Consider the following 21,710-nt stretch of genomic DNA (forward strand, 5'->3'; position numbering starts at 1 on the left):
TTTATTTAAGTTAAAGTCTTCAAATGGATAAAAATCCTTTGCAAATAGCAGATCTACATCACAACAATTGCCTTTTGAAAAAAGGTGTGCACAATGTTTTCTTTCATTAGTTTTAGTCCATACAAGATGCATTGCCAATAATGCATTGACAAATACTTTTGTCAATGCATTGGCTGTTGCATACTGCAGGCATATCTCTCTTTGCATAATTAACAAAACAATAGTAACCTAATAATGATGATGACGATAATAATAAGAAGAATAAGAAAAATAATAATACATATTATTATTATTATTGATGATTCTTATTATACGTATGGTAATTAATATTCAACCCCGCTGAGGCTCACATACCCCGATCTAAACTAATTTCAAACAATATTAAGCTATAATAAACCCATATCAACCATGTTTAATTTATGGGAGGAGGAAATGCTGCCTTGTAAATAGAGTTGTGGCAAAAACGTACCCTACGCATGCGGGTTCATAATTAACAGCTGGTGGTGAGCAGCAAGAATCAGTGAGCTGATGACATCCAGGCTAGACAGTAGACAACACGCGAGAGAAACAACCTTCATCCTGTCTCACTACCACTGGAACTTTAATCACGATTGAATATATTTTTTCTTCAAATCCCCACCCTCGTACAGCTTCATACAGTTCAATTTATTTTCTTTCCTGGCGCGGTTGGGATGGCCAAGCGGCCAGGGACCGTTTCTCCAACCGCCATCCAGGATTTCGGCGTGGATTTGAATTCGTCCGCGGACATCGCGATGGATCATCACTGTACGGACGGAGGAACCGCGACCGGAGCCGATCCTCCGGACCTGTGCCTGGAGGAGATCCTGTCGCTGTACAGTCAGCCCATCAACGAGGAGCAGGCGTGGGCCGTGTGTTACCAGTGCTGCCGGAGTCTGCAGCACAGACACCGGAGGACCACCACCAGCAGCAACAAGACCCCCGCTGCGCACAGTGCGCAGGGCTCTGTTATTGTTGACCATCAACATGAGGCGATACGGAAAATCGAAGGACCCGAGGACGTGAGGATCCGCAGAGACGGGACCTTGATAGTACACCACCAGGACGACACAGGTAAACGCCTGAATCAACCGAACCGAACCGCACCGGGTCGGTTTATGTTTATTGGTGCGTTTGGTGGTTCCGAACGGTGTCTGCGTAGCCGCTGCGTAATTTGCGTAATGTGCGCAGTTGGCAGTGTTGCTATGTCGGCTTATTATAAGCGACTTAAGGCTTCTTTTTATGTAAAGTTGCTTGTCAAAATTGGTGGCGGTTTTTGGTGCTTGTTTATAGAGTGCAGTTACTCATTTGGGCTTGTTCAAAAACCAGTACGTGGTTCTCAAATATTTTCATGTCAAGGACCTCCAAATTATTGATGTATTTGTCTCTTAATCCATCTGAAAATGTTTTGTGCCAGGGACTCTCATACCAAATTTGTGTTAGAATATTTCAAATGTTTCACTTTCTACAAGATTTATTTTGAAAATAGCTGAATATAGCTCACGTGGCTTCTTTTGGGCTTGTTTTCATAGACCTGGTTGCTTATTTCTCTCACACAATCTGGCAACACTGGCAGTTGGACGCTGAGCGCCGCAGTCAATGAATGAGATGCGTGTTATGAAGGTGTCCCTTGTTGTAAAAAGCCGTTCTAGAAGCTGGCAAATGCGTTGACAGCTTGTAGATAGATATGCTCTTTTCGGCAGGCGACACTGTTGTGCGATGGAGTATAGGAGTTTATTCACAGACCATTCCCGATTCCCCATCAATACAGTGGCCATATTGTGTTTGTCTACCCCTCTAAGCCATGTGGTGGATGTCTGTGTTTACTACTATTCATTTTTCCACATAAAGCCTACTACAGTACTACTGCTACACCGAATAAAATGGTTGGGACTTGGGGCGAGAAAATCAGATATTGTTTTGTATTAACTAGTAGGCTATTTATAGCTACAGGGAATTAATTAGGGATATCGTATTGGCTATATTTGTGTTTGAACGGCTGAAGGTACAGTGGTCAATTGGCCATTTGAAACGGTAAACCATGTGAGTAATTCAAACTGTAGGGAGTTGGCTATTGTAAATAGTAAACCATGTGAGTGATTCAAACTGTATAGGATCAGTTGGCCATTGTAAACATGACTGCAGGGCACCTTGCTATCGAAACAAAAGGGTACTCCTCCCAACATCCAGGTTGCAGGCATCCAATGAGTAGACTTGCATCATATGCCAGCTGCTAACGTTAGAGGACAGGTGGTATTTGATTGTTATCATGTATCATCATTGATGTAAATCTAATGCACTGGAAATTGGCTAATGCTTATTTATGCCTAAGGTTCAAAACACACTGGGGAACAACATGATTATTCCTTCCTCCTCCTATGGGAAACACAGACTCCATACAATGGGGGATTCTGTTTTGCAACAATAAAATAGGCCTATATAAAACGTGGGATGTGAGTTTTCCCTGCTTGCTCGGAGCCCTGTGAGGTCTCCTAGACTCCTACGCCCATTATCACTTAAAATATACCTAATCTTGATTTTTAAAGTTTCCACTTTAAGACTAGAACCAGTAGGTCTATTGCTTTGGGTGTGAGAGGTATAAAGAACACGTGTTTAACTCTGTATTGTACGCCCTACCTCTCAAACAGCTTTGGTATTGCATCAATGCGTAAGTGATAAAGGTGTGTCTGTGTGGACGTAAAGTAGTGACATTATCCTCAAGCACTGGGCTTGACATTGTCTCTGGTCCTGCTCCTGCAGAGAACATATTTGCTACCTAACTCTCCCTCATTCTAATTCCCTCCTTCACTCAGACTTTCTTGTCCTTAGTCAGCTGTTGAACCCAATAAGAGGAGCAGTTAGGTTTGTCTTGTTTGTAAACAAACCTAAACCCAAGAATATTCTCTCCTGTGTCCAGTGTAGCACTGAAGTTATGTATCTACTATCTAGCTTACTTTTCCATATAACCGTTACAAACCCTTGACATTAAATTCCCAGTTCTGACCATGCCAGAAACTGAACAAATTCCACCAGTACATGGCATGCACAACTTTGAGCGGTGTGACTCCAGCACTTGGAAATTCAAAGTCTGTGCCGCTACCCTGGCCAGTGGCCGAGGTATTTTGAGACGGCTCTGTCCCATCCTGATTCTCATTAGGGCCGGCGATGAGAAAGACGTGAGGCCCATTAGGCGGATGCCTGCAAACTAGCTGTCCGTCTACAACTCTCAGTAGCTGGGAGGCTCGTTCAGGATGTTGGCAGGACTAAATCGGTGCTTATGTAACCGAGAGGAGCTCTATAGGCAACAGGCCAGGAGCTGCCAGCCATGGACTGGACAATGCCCAGACAGCCACTATACTTAAGCAGTGCTGACTGAATACTGCACAGTAGCTGCACCAACGTCTGCCTGATTTAGCCTATATGATTATTACAAGCCCTTTGGCACTACACTGTTGTGTTGTGGGTTAGCTGTCGAAGAGTGTAAATTGATCTTTACTGTTTGACTTTGATGCCCTCTTTGCGATACTGCTGTGGGATGACATGTATATTGGGCGCCCATAACTGAATAGGAGGGTCCGTCTGGGAAACGGAAGGTCCCCGGTTTGCCCCCCGGTCTGTGTTGGAAGTGTCCCTGAGCAAAGCACTTGACCTCTAACTGCTCCCAGAGTTCTGTATTAATGGCACTTGCCCATAATGCCCACTGCTCCCCTTATAGTGGAGGGGACGGGTTAAATGCAGAGGACAAATTTCACCTCGTGCCAAAAAATACGGTTAACCTATGGCCGCTTGTGCTGAAAAAATTACGGACCTTCAACTGACAGGCCCTCAGAGATACGGTGGAGATCTTAAATTTAGGAGGTTCTGTTGAAGTGAGGTCACAGGTCACTTTCTAATGTGGTTTACTGGGACCATGGTCAGTTCAGCCAATCACAGCGCAGTGTTTCCCCTAGCCAGATGTTGAAGGTGTGGGGGGAAAAAATGCATATTTATGCTCAAACGGTCTTATATATTACAGTGCACAGTAATAATCTGTAAAGTTTACATATACGTTTTTTTCTTTTACAGAAAAAATCATACTGTGGTGGTCTGAATTAAGGGGTGGCGGCCCACCACTGCTTAATGCATATAGGGGAAACACTGAGAGCGTATGATGATTAACAGAGGGATAAAACCTCAGTGACAGTTGCAAATTATGCCCACCGCCCCATGCTGTAGTCAAATAATTGTTTGGGGGGGATTTTATTTATACACACACACACACACACACACACACACACACACACACACACACACACACACACACACACACACACACACACACACCAATCGCTCCCGCTGTCCCTCAGTGGGTGGCATAGCATGAAGACATGTTGATGTGTACTTACTTAGTAATGGCACCCAGGATGTTATTAATGGGATTCATACTCAGTTGATTTCTTCTGCTCAATTAATGATCCATTCAGTCAGTCAACATTATGCAATATGCAAGGGATAATGCATGGGGAGGTAGTCATTATTGAAATTTAAAGCCCGACAGGGCGATTAACCACCGAGGCGGCCTCGGTGGTTAATCGCCCTGTCGGGCTTTAAATTTCAATAATGACTACCTCCCCATGCATTATCCCGCTTATTACACGGCTACTTAATAAATACATAAATACATTTACCCAAAAGTAACAACAAAACGAAGTATTTCCTTGCTTACGGCAATGAAAGTATTCCATAAGTATTGGGCTGGGCGGACAAGTTCGCCTCGCAAAAACAAATGACGAAATGGAAAAAAACTCGCCCCAAAACACACTCGCCCCCCATTCTATTTACTGCCGATTTGCCTGTAATACCGCCGGATTTGCCCCGGGGCGACTATGTTTTGGGGCGAGCGTTTTGGTATTCCCCCGTTGTTGTGCCACGATAAACAAGGAAGTGCAGTGGATCAAATAGAATGACTTTTCGGTTATTGCATCGTCTATTTCTCACTTCAAATGTTTTCAAAAACATTCTTGAGAGCATCGTTTAGTTGTAAATGACATTGGTTGTTTGTTTACATGGCTGTCAATGTTGGATAAAGCATAAAATCAAGCAGCTCAGGTTGATATGAGCAGGTGTTCTGAGTCTCTGATTACACAGTTTCCTCGTCGGTCTCACCGGTCATTATCATCGGTCATTATCCAGAAATAATGACCGATGACTGACCAATCAGAATCGAGCATTCAACCAAGCCGTGTAATAAGCACATATAGCTATTCGAAAGACCTTGCATAAGCTATTCTAGAGTTGATGCTGTGCACGGCTCTGAATATGCTGATTTTTACGTAGCCTGGCTGACTGGCTGTAGGAGAGACGGCGTCATGGTGTAAGCACCTCTCCCCGTCTGGGGCTAACAGTAGACGTAGTGTTTCCAAGATGAGCAGTGGTGCGTTGCTGTTTGTGTTTTTTTCCCCCCTTTCAGCAAGTCATTCAAGACAGCCGGTATACAGAACTGAGCTGCACTGGGGCAGGAGTACTGAACTTTTTCCCTTTTCAACATTGCCTCTACACAGTAAAATCCTCAGTGATCATTTAATTCAGAGACGGACTGTACAAATGGAACCACATGGACCATTAGGGTTCATTAGATTTAATGAGAGTTTGATTAAAAGTTCGTCGATTTATTGATCGTAAGAATGTCCTGTTGTGAAATGAACTCTATTCAGAGCACCTGTGGCCAAAGTCCTCTGTTCTATATTGCTGACTGTGTCTGTACCTTCACCTCTGACGTGTCATGTTCTGCAGCAAATGGAAAGATGTAGTCATGAGGCTGACATTTGTTAGATTTCATATTATAGAATGATGTGCATCTGTTTAGCTGAACTCACAATATGCCTTTTCTCAATATTGTGAGTAGAGTAGATTTTTAACCACATTAACACTGGCATCCTCCTTATGTTGGGCATAATTATAGGGAAAAATTGTCAACATAAAAAAAATCAAAATGTTTGAAAATAGCAGATCACAGGTGCAACGCGTGTATTAACTTCACCCCATTCCATTTTGCACCTTTTCTTCTTTTCTCATCAATGGGGTCTTAACCACATTTACCCTGGCATTGCTATTTTGGGACATTTTCAAAAACTTGGAAAAATCGGCAAGAATAGCAGATCTTGAAGCTCTTGCATGACAAAATAATATAGGACCCCAGTAAAGTCCAGAATGGTAACACTGTAGTCACCACAATAAATCGATGCAGGACATTCAATGTTGTTTACATTGATTTACTGCATGATTCAAGGTTCAGGTAGGCTCCTCTGATTTGACCTTTGCATTTAATGAGGCGTTACCATGGAAACTGAATGCAGAGATGCTTTGATGGAGATTTGATTGGTCCCTATAACCATGGCCATCTAGCCTCCCCAGCACCAAAATGTGACACCTCTCACTTTGCCCCAGGGGCCCTGCACTCAATTTATGCACAGGGCTTTGTTCACAGAACAATGCATTGTCTTCAGAGGTAGGAACTCAAATGTAATTGTAATGGTATGTATGTGTATTTTGATTTGATCCATCACACACTGTGCTTAATGGAATTAAAAACATAATTGGACAATGGATGAAACAATATTTTTTGTTTGTTATTGAAATTCTTTATCAGGAATTACCCGTTGAGATGTCTCATCCTGTCTTCAAGGAATCATACAATATAAAGACAACTTGGCTAAGCATTTCATAAAAAACAAAACATTAACCAGACAATAGAGGAAAAAAACAAAACGACTAATGTCAAGAAAAAAAAGAAACAGAAAATCGGGAGTGTCATAGTCCAAGCAAAGCGCACAAATACCAATGTCTGTGGACATTGTTATACAGTACATTTAAACGTATAATTAATTATACTGTTTATAGTTATCCAATGGATATAGAATTATTTCATTTTGTTGTCACCTGCTGTCTGGCCACCTCCATTCCTGGCTAGCCCTTCAGATCTGGTGTTCAATATTTCATGCTTGTCAACACTGTGTGAGGTTAGCCCTGGGGAAGTGTGTGTGTATGTATGGGGGGCTTGTGCACAGTTTGCACACAATCAGTTCTCTTCATGAATGTATTCATGCTGTACATGTCTACAAATGATTCACAGTCTGTTTGCTTTATTTATGGTTGAATTTATTGCTGCATGCATGCATGTTAACAAACCTGCTTGAATAATGAATATCCATTCAAACCTACAATGCACTAATGAGTGCTCCGTCTTGTCATTGCAGATAAATACAGAGCAGCTCACACATCGTTACAGGTGAGTTCTACATCCTAAGTGTTTGTCTCCTTAGTCCACATTCACAATTTCACTAAATGGAAATACTCAATACTCGGGGCATACTTTTCATAAAACACTTTAAAAAAAATTATGCTTCTGACTGGTAGTAGCCAATTTTAATCTCAATTGTAGTTGTTTGCTGGTTTCAAACCGGCTAAAAGTCAGGCATTTACTTTTGTTTGGAAAGTTGTAGCAAATAACTTTTTCATTGGCTTAGATTTGTCTACTTTGAAGATCTGTTTGAAGTGGTGCTCTTTACTAATTTTAGTATGGGTTAGCAGCAGTAGCAAGTTGATGTTTTTCTATGCTGGCCACTAAGCTTCATACTCTAATTTAGGATTTTGAGTGCAACTATATTCAGCTATTAAGAACTTTGGTTTCCCTTGTGAAGGGGAAAATATCCTTGATTGACACGGATGATGGAATGCATTCTGAGCTTTTTTTCCACCCGCTGATACCATAGATGTTTACTGTGTCTAAAAGCCTGCAATTATGCCCTGTGGTTTGTTCAATCCAGAAAAGGGCATTTCACATTCTATTTCTAGCGCTAGGCCCACGTTCTTAAACCATTAGCCTGAACCAGCAGTGTTCATACCACAAAGAGGTGGGCGTACCAAATGTCCTGCAATGGTGATTCAACTTTGTTATGACTTAACTACTTAAGCCCGGCCTATATACTTTGTTGTATGATTAGTGAAAATAGCCAAATAGCCAATCTACAAGCTCACAACGTGTTGTGGTGGTGGCTTGTAGATCTGCTATTTAGGATTTTTTAAAAACATAATTACATGGTTAATACTGGAGGGTGGAACAATGCACGTCAAGGCAAAATAAAAACATTGTATTGAGCAAATCTATGGTGTGTGTATATATGTCTAATAACAGACACTAGTGCACAATATCATAAAGGCCTTGGTGATTTTCCAATAAATGCCTCTGCCTCTCCCTGAACCTAATAACAGGTTCAGGTATCAGTATCAGGTGACAGTTGTCATTATTATGAAATGCCGTTTTCAGCCCAGTGTCTGTATGGACAGAAATATACCCAATAACGCCACATAACATCAGAGTTGTAAATGAGATGGCACAGATAGGACCGAGGCAGACTGCAGAAGTCTAGCCGCCTATAGAGCATAGCATTGGCAGCCATTTTGTGGTTCCACAGATGGAAAGCCCATTAATTTATTTTCCTGAAAATATTTATATTTATTTTAAGCCTGGAATCCTTTTCTGTTGCAGTTTTCAAATATTTTTTAGACAGAATCCTGTTTTATGCTCATGATTCACCAGGAGCCTGGATGGCTTGGTTCCAGGCTTAAAATAATGTATTAATAATATAAATATTTTAAACGTCTTTCCTCGAATTGATTGTCATAGACGATGCCACGTGAAGTCTGAGATCCACATTGGAGCCATGCTGTGGATCCTGAGATCCATGATCAGATTTTTCTTGTTTACTTGAAAAATAAAACGTGTCTAGTTCTACAGCTAATTCAGACGTAAACGTGCCACTGTCTCAGCTGACTCGTCAGAGCGATGAGCCACAGCTATCCCCTGAGCCTGTAGACAAGTGAGTGGGTTTGTGACGCGTCCTTCTTTTCTGGTGACGGCAACATTGTGTTGCCGTTTCGCGGTTGTTTAACTTTAACTCCCTAATACTCCACGCTGAAAAGTACTTAAGAAATGTAACGTGTTGTTTGTCCTTAATCAACAATGCATCATCTTTATGCCTCCACTCGTCTGTTTTTAGCTGCCATCTCCGTCTGTCACGAGCTCGACACGGTTGAGAGAGCAGAATAAACGTGGAGGTGCGACCGCTACAGTTGCTCAGCCGGTTAAGGGACAACTTTTTTTTTTTTACAACAAGAGTTATTTTATTAGTTTGTAATGATAATAATTAAAAGATGATTGTTAAAAAAAATAATGTATTGCTTTCTATCGTTATAGGGATTTTCAACTGGGGGGGAGGGCGGGGGCATTCATTGGTAAATAGTCATGAACGCAGCCTCCGATTTCTGTGAAACTTTGTACGCACATCCCTACTAGGCCAAGGAAGAAATGCCACCCTACATTTTTCAAATCAGCCTCATGGTGGCGCTGTGACAGGCAGATTCATGTTTTGGCCTATACAGTTCAAACGTTATACTCACTGAGCTTATAGCTTGTAATCTGACTTGACTTGACAATGCTGTTTTTAACATTGTTTGAAAATCTTTGACATTTTTTGCCTATTACGACATGCACAAAATAGTGGCTTCATAACCTCTCAATATAAGGACTACAGCAGAAAGTGCCTATAGGGCAGGATTTCAGTTGTACGTGTGGTACATCCCCCTGCAAGCTTTTGTCCAATCACAACACGGTTTTCATGCCCTGAGAATGTAAACGGTTTTGCACAGCAACGTAACTTCCTTGGGCGGTACATCCTATACGGCATTTTCAGTAACAGTTCTTGCCTAGCGTAGGGTGAAAGTGGTGCTCTGAACTCCACAATGTCGAATCTGGCTTAGTATCTGTGAGATGGGTCATTGCCCCCTCCCCCTGTTTTTGCACATAAGCTACACAATAAGCGTAATCTCGTAGAAAGTTCCCCATCCACTCCCTCAACAGTAGCCGTGTTTACATCTGTTGATTTCGTTCATACCCCCACCCTCTGTCGGAGATTGTGTGTGTCTGAATTGGTTCGGAATTCCTCCCGGCTCAGCTGACATGCGAATGCGATCACAGCCAACACATCCGAGACCAGAGACTATCCCACACTGTCCCATGATCAGGCCGAGGCTGGTCAGCAAGACACCAAGCACACAAACACTCCTCCCTCTCCCAGCCCCCATCAATGAACACACAGACCGTCCCCACCCACCTCTTATGGTAGACTCATCCCGTGGTCACTGATTCTGATCTCTTTGACAGTATACACTATACAGTGATGGAGAAAATGAGGTGAATTGACATTTAACACACTGACTGACATGAATGGCAGGCTATGTGTTAACACATTCCATCACTAGTGGCGCCTGTTTGGTTGTGAACAGCACAATCGTCTGCTAGTTTAACTCGGGTTTTGTAGGATTTGTCAATATTGTCTTATTTGACCAAAAGAAAAAAGCTATATTCATCAGCCTCCCCCTGTTTTTTGTAACTGAGTGTTTTTGGAATGTCTAGTCTCTCATTTAATTGATCTAATGAATATGTTGGAGTGCTTTCAATTAATCCCTTAATTGTTGTATAAAATTAGTTGGCAAGAATGATTATAATTGATTGACTACCGGTAGTCTCATTGCCCCTAATCTCTCAAGAACAGATTCCGACCTGCGGTGGAATCTGTCGGAGCGGTTCGTCCTAACCAGTGCGCATTGGCTAAAAGTGGGCGTGCCTTCAGATCAGGAAGTGGGCCGCGCTTTACCCAATCAAATGTAGTGGGCGGGATTCACGTGTCCATCCACCATGATCCACCCTCCCCCCCTCGAAACTAGCCGAAACTAATTTAACAATAGTGTCCTCGGAGCGGACAAAACCACGGAAAGATATTCACATTTTAAATTACTCTTTCATCATAGAAACAAGTGGGCTTATAACCAAAACCATCCATGTTCTCTGGGAGAAGTGGTGTTAGTGTTCCGTGTAGAAATATTGTTAGTGGGAATGAAAACATGGTCGCACCAACCGGAAGTGATGCGCTATAGGCAGACATGAAACCGGTGTTTCCCTGCGCTCTAGTCTAACATTATACTCCTGCCAGACTCCACAGAATATCAGAAAAGCAGAGGTCGCTGTTTTTCATTTTCTGTGGGGTCTGGCTACGCGAGACTACATTGCCCCTGAAAGATTTCCATCCTTGTGCCTTCAATTTGTGTGGTATAGTCATTACATGGTTGAATTATTAACACGTTTCACTATTTCAAAACTGAAATACAAAATCACGCGTTTACATTATTTTTGATTAAGTTTGCACTCTGCAGCCTTATAGTCAGATCTTGCCGAATCGCCAGCCAGACCATTTCTCTTGTAGCCTCTTTGATTTCATGCATGAGCCAATGATTGGATCAGGAAGAGCTGACCCACCCTTCTTTTGAGTGTCTGTCTTCCACTTTTCTGACACAGCACCATGACACTGGCATTGATTAGCAATGGCAATAATATCAGTGATTGCAAAGTGGTCGGTGACCTATATATATTTGATTGGCTCAGTCATGGCTCCAGTTACCTCTTCGTTGTTTGTCTGGCACCATGGAGACATGCCTCTCCCACTGTAGGCAGTGAACAGATGGGTTTAGCCTAGTTGGTCTCAAGTTGAGGATTAAGGTAAGCTTAATTGGAGCATCCTATTAGATGTTTCTCAGTTTGCCATCCATGAACATGCCTGTCATGTTCCCTGTTAATCAACTTTCTTCTGGTTAAGCAATGAGCTTACGCACAAGTTACTTAACTACTTGAACTTGAGCATCCCTATTTTGGGTGTATCATAATAGGCGAACATTAGACGATAATTAAAAAATTATAGCTGATCTACAAGCTCACAATGTGTCCCATTTTGAGCTTGACCAAATACCTGTATCGATAATTGTGATTTATATAGTATTGTGATGATAATATCTACAAGCTCACAATGTGTCACATTGACATTGTGAGCTTGTAGATCAAGCTATTTTTGAAGGATAATAATACTTAAGTGTTTAAAAGCAGGAAAAGACGACACTGCCATTTCACAATTATGCAAAATCCCAGATAATATCTAGTCTCAAATCACTATCGATATAATCAATATTGCCCTGTATGGAAAAAACTATGCACACTATTCTTTGAAATAAAGACTTGGAACCTTTTGATCAGCTGCCCCTTATAATCATAGAACTGATAACATCTGACATTGAACGTGAAATGCGTGTTCCGCACTCAGCATCTTGTTTTCCTAACAGGCTGCGTGGCTCACATGGTGCAGTGTGTTCAGCCTGTGTACAGTAGTTAGCAGCTGGCTGAACAGAGGCTGCATGTGTCTGCATGTGAGGCTCCTGTGTGTTGTGTATGTGGAGCGGGCTGGGCGTCTCTGTCCCCTGCGGGCTCTGAACTCTCTGTTCTCTCCCTCTTGAGTTTTGCTCTGTCTTGACTGTGCGCTTGATGCAGCTGCAATGTGACTAACAGTTATTGTAACTACCCACTGCTGCATTGAGTGAGTAACTGGTAATAATACTGATGCACTCAGTGTGACTGAGTAACAGGTAATGGTAACTGCTGCTACACTGAGTGAGTACCAGGAAATGGCTGTAGTGTGTGAGAGTGACGGATAATAGTCCTGATTTCACACTTTGCCACCAAGTAGCAAGTAGACAGTAGACTTTCTTGTACCCAAGGAGTTACTAATAATTATATACAGTGACAGCTATACATATTCAGGCCTGTTCAGACAGCGAGGCCTACTTCAGCTATGGCAGCATGTGTCAGCCTTTTCCCAAAGCGTTATCAGGCTTTTCCCAAGGCGAGCCCTTCTGCACTGTTTTGTACCAGTGCCTGTAGGGCATTAAGGTGGTGATCAAGTGGATTTGTGTGTGTTCTCTAGGCCCCAGGGCTGTAGGGTAAGGAGATTGAGTGGGTGTGTGATGTTATCAATGCAGGCAATGCACCTAACCCTATTGTTTATTTCTGTGAGGTTTGGAGACCAATTATACTGGCAGCAGTGTTGTTGGTAACAGATAACGTTAAAGTAGCAGGTGGTGGTCTGTGGAGGCACAGAGGGGGCTCACCTGGTAAGAGATGCCACATAAAGGCTATAGTCTTCCTGTGGCTGGCTTGGGTTTGAATCTGACCCCATGCTCTTAACTGTATGTCATCCTCTCTCTCTCCTGCCTTTACCGTCTCTGTCTCAAAGAATCAAAATTAAAACGCACATGACAAATCTTAAAGTTGTAATCCCTAACTTATTTTAACCACTTAAACCCTGTATACTTCGGTGACTGGTGTCTCGCAGGGGTCTATACGTGGACCCCTCCTTCATTCCCTCTAGTGACTAGAGGGAATGCATTGCGTTGGGACACGTTGTGAGCTGTATATTCCTTATGACATGCCCAGAATAGGGACGCTAGGATTAAAAAAAATCTTTTTGATTCATTGATAGTACACAATAGAGATGGACAGGCAGCTGGGAGAGAGGGACGGGAAGTGACACGCAGCAAAGGTCGTTGGGCTCGGGACTCGAACCTGCGACTCGCGGTCAGGCTGCATTAGAGCCTATATGTGGTGTGCGTCCTAAGCGGCACCCCTAGACTTCAAATGGTTAATGAATAAACTGTATTAACCAATCTGTACGGTATGTTAATACAATATAACTAGTACATGTGCAGTGGCTGGAGGTGATCTCCCTACTCTTCAATACATTTTAGCGTCACATTATGAGCTTGTAGATCTGTTATTATCTGCACGACAGCGAGCAACCAACCACAAGGGTACAGTCTAGGGCTGTTAACCTTCCTCAGAAATGAATCGAATATTGGTCTTAAAAATTGTCTTATATTCTTGGATGGATGGATCCAATAAAAAATATATTCTGTTTGTTTTATAACTTGATACATATTTTTTTGTATTGTCCTTGTCAAATAAACAAAAAAATGTTTTAATCGAATATAAATGTTTACATTTGAACATAATTCTTCCCCCCCGTATTCGAATATTAATTTACCAGCACTAGTACAGTCACACATCTGTGTCAGAAGCGTTACAGAGGCCTCAGATGCGTCAATTTCCAATGTTGGGGTGTGGTCACTGCCAGTTTTCTGGTGTTGGTAATTTGACTTTTACCAACACACCAGAACTGGTTGGAGTGGTTTGCTCACTGAAAGAAAGCTATAAGCCAAATGCCTGCCAAGTGGGGTCAACCACGGCACTTCGTTCCTATTGGTTGACACCCGGTCAAAGTTCACCAGTGTTGAACTTCAGACTCATTGAAAGCATTGTTTAAAGTGCCGAAACTGGACACTCCAACCGCTTGCTCTCATAGAAGTGAACAGGCGACACAATAGCCTAATGGTTAGGGTGCAACCACATGGGCGCAATGGCTCGATTGCGAGTCCCCGGTTTGTTTTCCCAGCCTGCTCTCAGCATTTCCTGCCTCTCCACTGTCTCTATCAATCGGGGCTGAGAAGTGCCCCAGAATATATACAAGAGTGGGTTGAGAACTGGATGCTGACGCTTTGCATGTGGGACCATGACCTACATCAGGCATTATATCTGGCCTTTACTGTACTCTAATCATCGAATGATTTCTCGTCATGGACAACTCCACTTTACCATCCTTGTCTGCTAACTCACTCGACTCAAATTTCTACCCCCAACTGACACCTCTTTGTATGCCGGGAGCACAGGAAACCCAAAGCCACAACCACTGATATTTAGGACTCGGATCAATGTGTTCTATTTCTAACTGTCGCTGCAGTTGGAGAAATCTATTATTTTTTAGTTTTTCAAAGACATTGAGTGCTCCACCCTTCCTCAGATCTTACGCCAGAGATACAATCGGGATCCTAATAGTTTTGGAGTCATATAAATGGGTCTTGTGTGCAGGGCGCCAGTATTTGTTCTCGGCTGTCGGACCAGATTTGTGCTGCATGTGGAGTCATCGTGGGGGGTTTGACAATATTTTCTACTCTGCTCAGCAGGAATCAGGCTACTGTTCCATTAACTGTGGCTAACTGTTTCTGTCTCTATGTGGACACCAGTCTGCTTATGTCACTTTTTGGAGTTTCTGATTCCTAATCCTAATTCCTAGTGTTCCTAATGGGTGCATTACCACTTAACCACCAAGCCCTTAATACTTTTGACATGCCTAAAATAAGGGTGCCAGGTTGCAAGTGGTTAATTCACAAATTAACTCCTACAGGATACATGATTACCAAGTAAAGATGGAACTGGAACACTAAAATTAAAGCTGATAAATACTCTTAGTGGGGTTCTTTTGCCTTATTGGATAAAATTGGTATAAGCAATTTGTCTGTTTAGGTTCAGATAATGAAAGTTATTTCAGAGTTTATATAACCCCCCCTGCCACAAAAAAAGGCAATCAACAGGGAAATCGTTTATATAAATAATAATTTGTTGCTGTACTAGATTTTATCTGATCAGATTTTAATATTGGCTCTTACTAATGCATGCACTGCCCAATTTAATACATGTTGAAGTGAAGAGCTCTGTGGTCTAAATGCATTCTTTTACCTGTCAGTCAGCCTCTAGCTTTGTGTGACAAAAACAAGGGCACAGAACGACAGTGCCGGTGGTTTTGTGATTCAGATTGACATCTGTCTCGCCCCCTCAGCCAGACTCCACTGCTGAGATGGATTGAGTGGAACACGCAGGCCAGTGCAGCCTCTTAATTGGTAAAATTTCTGACCAATGGCTAAAATTAGTACTAAACGTCTTGGTATTTACAGGCAAATAACCGTGGGAGACTGGGAGTGTTATTGGAGGCTGCACCCACTGCTGCAGTAATGGGCCTCTGCACGCAGTATTGGTTGCATAACTCGTCTGTGTGTGTGTCTGATGGATGGCTTTGCCCTCCTGCATCCCAAAACGCTGAGAGCTGCTTATCTGTCTGTGGTCTGTGAAGTGAAAAAGCCCTGTTGTTGGGTTGAACCCAGAGGGTGACCACAGCTACTGCAGTCTGCTCCAAGTATGACGTCAACCCCGCCTGCAGTTTGTGTGTGAATACACAATACATTAGTAACAGTAGTAATGCTCTGAGCCACTCTGGTCTGTGATTCAATTGCATGGAGAGCCCAACATATTTAAATATTTTTAGAGAAGTGGTTCTAAAACGAGGATGCCCATAACTCTGAGAGTTTTGGTTCAATTTGTAAACTCTCAGCGTTACAGACCTGTAAAGGTCTAGTTGGAACTTCCTCAAGGAACCTTGAGGGTCCCTGGACCCCACTTTCAGTTTTAGAGATTGAATACAGATTATCACCCAGTCCTTTTTATGCACGCATGCACATGTTGGTATCTAGAAGGACCTGTTAGACAACCTGTGTGCTAGTATTGAAGACTTCTTTGGCATGTTTCATAAGATAATGACTTTGTTCATTTTACTTGAGATCCATCTGATATACAGTAAATATAGATTATCATCCAGGCATTCATGCTGTAGTCGCCTGAGCTTTCAAACCAAGGGCCACATACCCAGACACAGATACAGTAATAATTACAAATAACAATGAGAATACTGCATTTGATAACACTTTCATCTCTGTAAACAAGGAACTACCCAAGTAAACAATATGGTCTAAGACCATATTGGTCTAGCTAGCAGCCCAAGACCGTCTTGGGCTACGCAAAATGATATATTTTTGTAATCCATTAAATCAATTAATCTGATTAACCAACATTTTGCTCTGGCCTATTTTACACTTTGCTGTACAATGTTGTCATCCAAAATAGCTAATTTTGCTGTCTTTGAAAAGTTCCTGTTTGAAAATGGTTAGCTGTTGCATCACCATTAAACTTCACTGTCCATGCTTCTTGATTAATCGATAATTGTATTATACTCGATTATTTTATTATAATAAAATAATCGAGTTTGATTTAGTGTTGCACCCCTAATATATGACATTTTGTTTTTTGCCTTTATTTGTCAGCAATAGTGGAGTGAGACGGCAAACTTGGAGAGTAGGGGAATGACGTAACAGCAAATCGTCCGGCTGGGGACTCGATAATCAGGTCATTTGTTGGTATGCAGCTCTTCTGTCAAAGGTCACTGTTTTAGTTCCTTTGCAACCGGATAAACACTGTTTACCGTGCCAGAGCTATACTTTTATATAGGTACATTTCTTTATCACAGACACAATCGCAGGCAAATAATGCAGAACTACTACGTACTATTGACTTTTTCATACCAAGCCTTTATTTGCCCTGTGCCAGTGGACTGATAAAGCATAGAGAGATGATGACTCATATCAGCCATATGGCCGGCGCTAGGCCATGCTAGTTGTAGATGGCTCAGCTGTGTCTCAAGCTTGCTGCAACACGTTGTGAGCTTGTAGATCTGCTATTTTTGGTAACTACTGTAAGTATAAGTCGGGCGTCATCCAGCTCCAGCTGGACTGCTTTCCTTTCTGTGCTGTTTGAGAAGAGATGAGTACAAGGAATGATGATCCTAATTACGCATGTGTCTATTTGCCTCATGTCCTCAAAAGTCTTCTTCTGCAGCTTATTGGCCCACCTGGATTCAAATGAACAGGTGTTTTTAATGTAATTTTGTAGGACAAGCAGAGGCTCTTTTTCTTGGGCAGGGTTTTGTTTTGTAAGTTGGATTTAGTACCTGAAACTTACCTTGGTTCACAAAAATGTGATTCGACCTGGAGTTGTGTATTTGCAAACCCCTAATGGGTAGCTTTGGCTCTAACATTCAGGATTTTGCTTGAAAACGCAAGCAGCCCACATTTGGGAGACGAAAGGCCTTCATATTCATCACTGCTTAACCAAGCTTGTCCTTCTGACTCCTGCTAACAGGAAAAAGGTCAAACAAGATTCTCTGCAGATTCTGTAGAAAAAACAACTTGTTGTTTGTTTTTGAGTAGCCGCGGTAGGAAGTCTGGACTCTCGTGGCAAACGTAAGCCCTGCAGCTCTGCTGGCTCCGGCCGAATGATGTCATGAGCATTGAGCATAATGCTGCTTGCACAACAACTGCTGAGTATCATCATTGTATGGTGTGGCGTGAGAGAATTGCTTGGCGCCCGAGTGAATGTTACTCGATTGAAAGTCTCGCAGTAGCCAGAGCATTGGATAGATATCCAAAGTCTGGGGCACAACTATTGAAAAGTGATCAATGCATGGCAGGGGCTCTCCAGTGTCTCGCAGAGTAAGATGCCCGGGCATACCCCATAAATAAGGCTATGGTCCTTCCCGCAGCTTGCGTGGGTTTGAATCAGATCTGAGGCCCTTGACTGCACGTCATCCCCCTCTTCTCTCCTTACCTTCTTGTGTCTGTTCACTTTCTTTATCTATCTATTACATTCCACAAATCTGTCTGTCTGTCACATAATCTGGAGAACAGTCCAACCAATTGCCTTCACACCATTAAGTGTGTGTATTGCAGATTGCCCATTGTATGATTAGTGTGAAGTTGGGATCAGCGGTTCTCCAGAACCAGCGTGCACCACAATTTCAGGCAAAGTAAATGCAAAGAGAAATGCCTATTGCCTACACCGAAAATTGTGGGGGGGGGATTACATAAAATGTGTGACCTTTTTCTCCGGTAAAACCCAGACGGTGGGTTGACCATGCGAGACCCATAAGGGGCTGCTCTGGTTCTGAACATTTTATATTATTGCATAGAAAGAAGGTGCAAAACCAGTGCAAAACATTATTAATGCGGGATGTCTCAAGTTTCGGCTCATGAAGAGGATTTCTCGAACATGTTTTTCCAAGAGCAAATCCTCAGCATGTGTAGATTAATTTTTCCCATGACACCCAAATGACTCAGCTGGTGGCGCTTCTTTTGAAGCGTGTGGAAATGTGGGCGCCGTTTCCTCCCATGCAAGGCAAGCTGAGGTTGGCTGAAACTGAAGTGATGGGAACACACATGTTCATTAAAGTTTACCCATTCACGCCTTGACACACACCCATCCTCTTGACACACACACGGAAACACCCAGAGACGTTGTCAGTAGAGCAGAAGGCCCATCACAGGTGCAGGTCTATCTATGCATAGCATTTCTGTCAGATCTGATCTCCCCACAGCATTTACTGACAGCTTCACATGGATTATATTATGTGGCAATGTAATCGGCAGCAAACACGTAAGGTGGTCTTAAAAAAGGATCCAAGGATACAAACACTAAACATTGTCATTAGTTGCTATAAAGTATTTCAGGCTGTTTGTTAAAGGATGAAACGGCAGTGGATTTTCGAGTTGTCTTGAGTCTTTGTTTACAGACTTGTGACTGGAGAGGAATGAGGCAGGAGGAGGAAGCTACGGCAAATTAGATTGTGATGCATGATTAGAAAGCCAAGTTCTGAGTTTTTCTCCATGGACTCTTATCTGTGGCACACTTGAATGTACAATATCTAGATCAAGTGTTTATGATTCTTCACAGAATAATGTTTAAGAATACTAAATGGAATTGCCTGGCTCTGCACAGATTATTATTAAATAAAGAATAGGAAATGTAAGTTACGTTAGCTAGTTGGATTTAAAGTTCATTTCAGTAGTCATAACATTGTTGGTCTGTAAAGAATGCATAAGGATAGACAAATACTATATTAAAAGTAGCAGGCCTAATTGAAGGTAGGGTAAGTGATATTTCTTAGTTAAAATAAGTGTTGAATATCTCTATTCTGATATCAAATACTATAGTGTGTTTGTTCAGTAACAGGGGTATCCCTGTTTCGCCAGCTCTTAAGTAAACAGAAAATGCATTTTTCAGGTTGGGATACCATTACCAATCAGGAGAGTACGATACAGGATAAACAAGTGAAATATGGATGTAATGACACCCAGTTCTAAATTTGTCTGCTAATTTCTTGAACACTATAAAATTTAAGCTGATAAATTGGTACTCTCTCCCGATGGCTGAAATTGGCAACCTATCTGAAAATGTACTTTGTTTATTAAAGAGCTATTTAACCTTTTAACAAAAACCTTTTTGTTTTAACCAAAAAAATATCACTTATCCTACCTTTTTTATGGTGAACAACACCATGCTATTTAGCAAGCCTAATTAATGGTGAACATCATGAAATCAATCATGCTATGCTTGGCCATAATTATGTTCACATACAGGAATCATGCTTGGCCATATTTATGCCTACATACAGGATTACATTCTATCATAATTTAATTAAGATGAGCAGAAGTGAAGTGGTTCAAAATTGAAAGGGGGGAAGTTGGCACACTGCATATTATCTTGATGTATAGTATTTTGACAGAGCGGATAGTGTTTTTTTTGTGGTGTGAGAAGCACTATGGGAGTGTGACAGAGTTGGCGATCCTGAAAGTGCAGCGTGAGAGTGAGTTTACAACCATTTTATAATGTACAGTAAGAATAAAGGTTCTCGGTCCTGGTTAATTGAACAGTTATTATGCTTGTTACCCCCACGTCACCATGACAAAGTGTGTCAGACACAAGGTATTTTTATTTCTTTCTGTGAAGCTCTCAAATAACTGGCCTGGTATGAGTGACCCACTGTTGACTGACCCATTTCTTTCTAGCAGCCAGTTGAGTCAGGTTGACTTCTCTCTGACTCCATTGAGTTAAATGTCTCTTGTGAGTGCATCTCTTGTCTCTTTGGCACATGGTGTCCGACTAGACTTGTTTGTGCCACAGCAGTCTTCCTCGTTGGCAAATTAGATTATAGTGCAAACTGCTTTAATGATAATTGTGCAGGGTGTTGTGCTGTACAGACTGCTGTTGAGGTAGTGTAGCTGGTTGTTCCCCAGGCCAAATGGCTAGTGAAGAGACATCTCAAGTAGGGCCTGACCGATGATTTTGGGGCTGATTAGGCCTGTCACAATTATTACATAATCACTTTTTTTTTTGCAAAATCAATTCCATGTTGAGAAACTTTCATTTAGAAAAATTGTGGAAATGGCCGATCTACAAGCTCAAAATGTGATACGTTTTGAGCTTGCAGATCTACAAGCTTGGCCGATCTACAAGATCAAAATGTGACTCGTTTTGAGCTTGAAGATCGTCCATTTCCACTATTGTTTTTAAGTATAAAGTTATTCAATTATGTAAGTTATTCAAGTCATATCTGCCCTGTGCACCTTTTGTTTACAAAGCCTAAAAGCCAAACAGAAATTCGTTTTTTATTCATAATATTCCAATGACAAACACAATTAAATCGTTGATCGCAATTATTCGAGCGACGATTAATCGTCAAACATTTCGTAATCGTGACGGCCTTAGGGCTAATGCAGATATTGGGGAATATTACAGGATAGAACATATAATATATTCTATCCTGTATATGTGACGTGTGTAAAATAAGTGGAACATCGGCTGATAACGAAGAATAGACCATTGGCCGATAAATCAGTATTGAGAAAAAAAACTAAATCTATACGATATTGGTTGTGCCCTACTCAGGATGTCTCCTTAACTACCCATTTGACCTAGGGATAATTTCATTCAGCTGTTTTTTTTACAGATGAATGCAAACTGATTATGCAAAATAATTGCGATTAGCTGAAATAATTGATCGGGTGATTATGTAATAATTGTGACAGGCCTAGTCAACATACAGTAGCAGGAGGTACATCACATCAGGTGCAAGTCTATGCATAGAATTTCTGTCACATTACCCCACAGCATTTCATGACACATTTCACAGTATGGTGTGTAGCGGTGTAAGCGGCAGCAAGCACTACATTGTAATTGGTTGTTATAAAGTATTTAGTAAGTTTGTTGAAGGGTGAAA

At 41.8% G+C, this 21,710-nt stretch overlaps 1 protein-coding gene across 4 annotated transcripts in view; it reads left to right on the forward strand.

The window, feature by feature from the left end:
* Nucleotides 1-516: 516 nt before the first annotated feature.
* spire1a (spire-type actin nucleation factor 1a) overlaps nucleotides 517-21,710 on the forward strand; it is a 60,344-nt gene continuing 39,150 nt past the window's right edge. For all 4 annotated transcript variants that reach the window (XM_084080958.1, XM_084080960.1, XM_084080959.1 and 1 more), the window contains exons 1-2: nucleotides 517-1,092; nucleotides 7,254-7,285. In XM_084080958.1, the coding sequence (XP_083937084.1) occupies nucleotides 693-1,092; nucleotides 7,254-7,285 (432 nt within the window). In that variant the 5' untranslated portion in view covers nucleotides 517-692. The remainder of the gene's footprint in view (nucleotides 1,093-7,253; nucleotides 7,286-21,710) is intronic.

Source organism: Gymnoscopelus microlampas, assembly GCF_963454915.1.
Source record: "Gymnoscopelus microlampas genome assembly, chromosome: 15".
Lineage (NCBI taxonomy): Eukaryota > Metazoa > Chordata > Actinopteri > Myctophiformes > Myctophidae > Gymnoscopelus > Gymnoscopelus microlampas.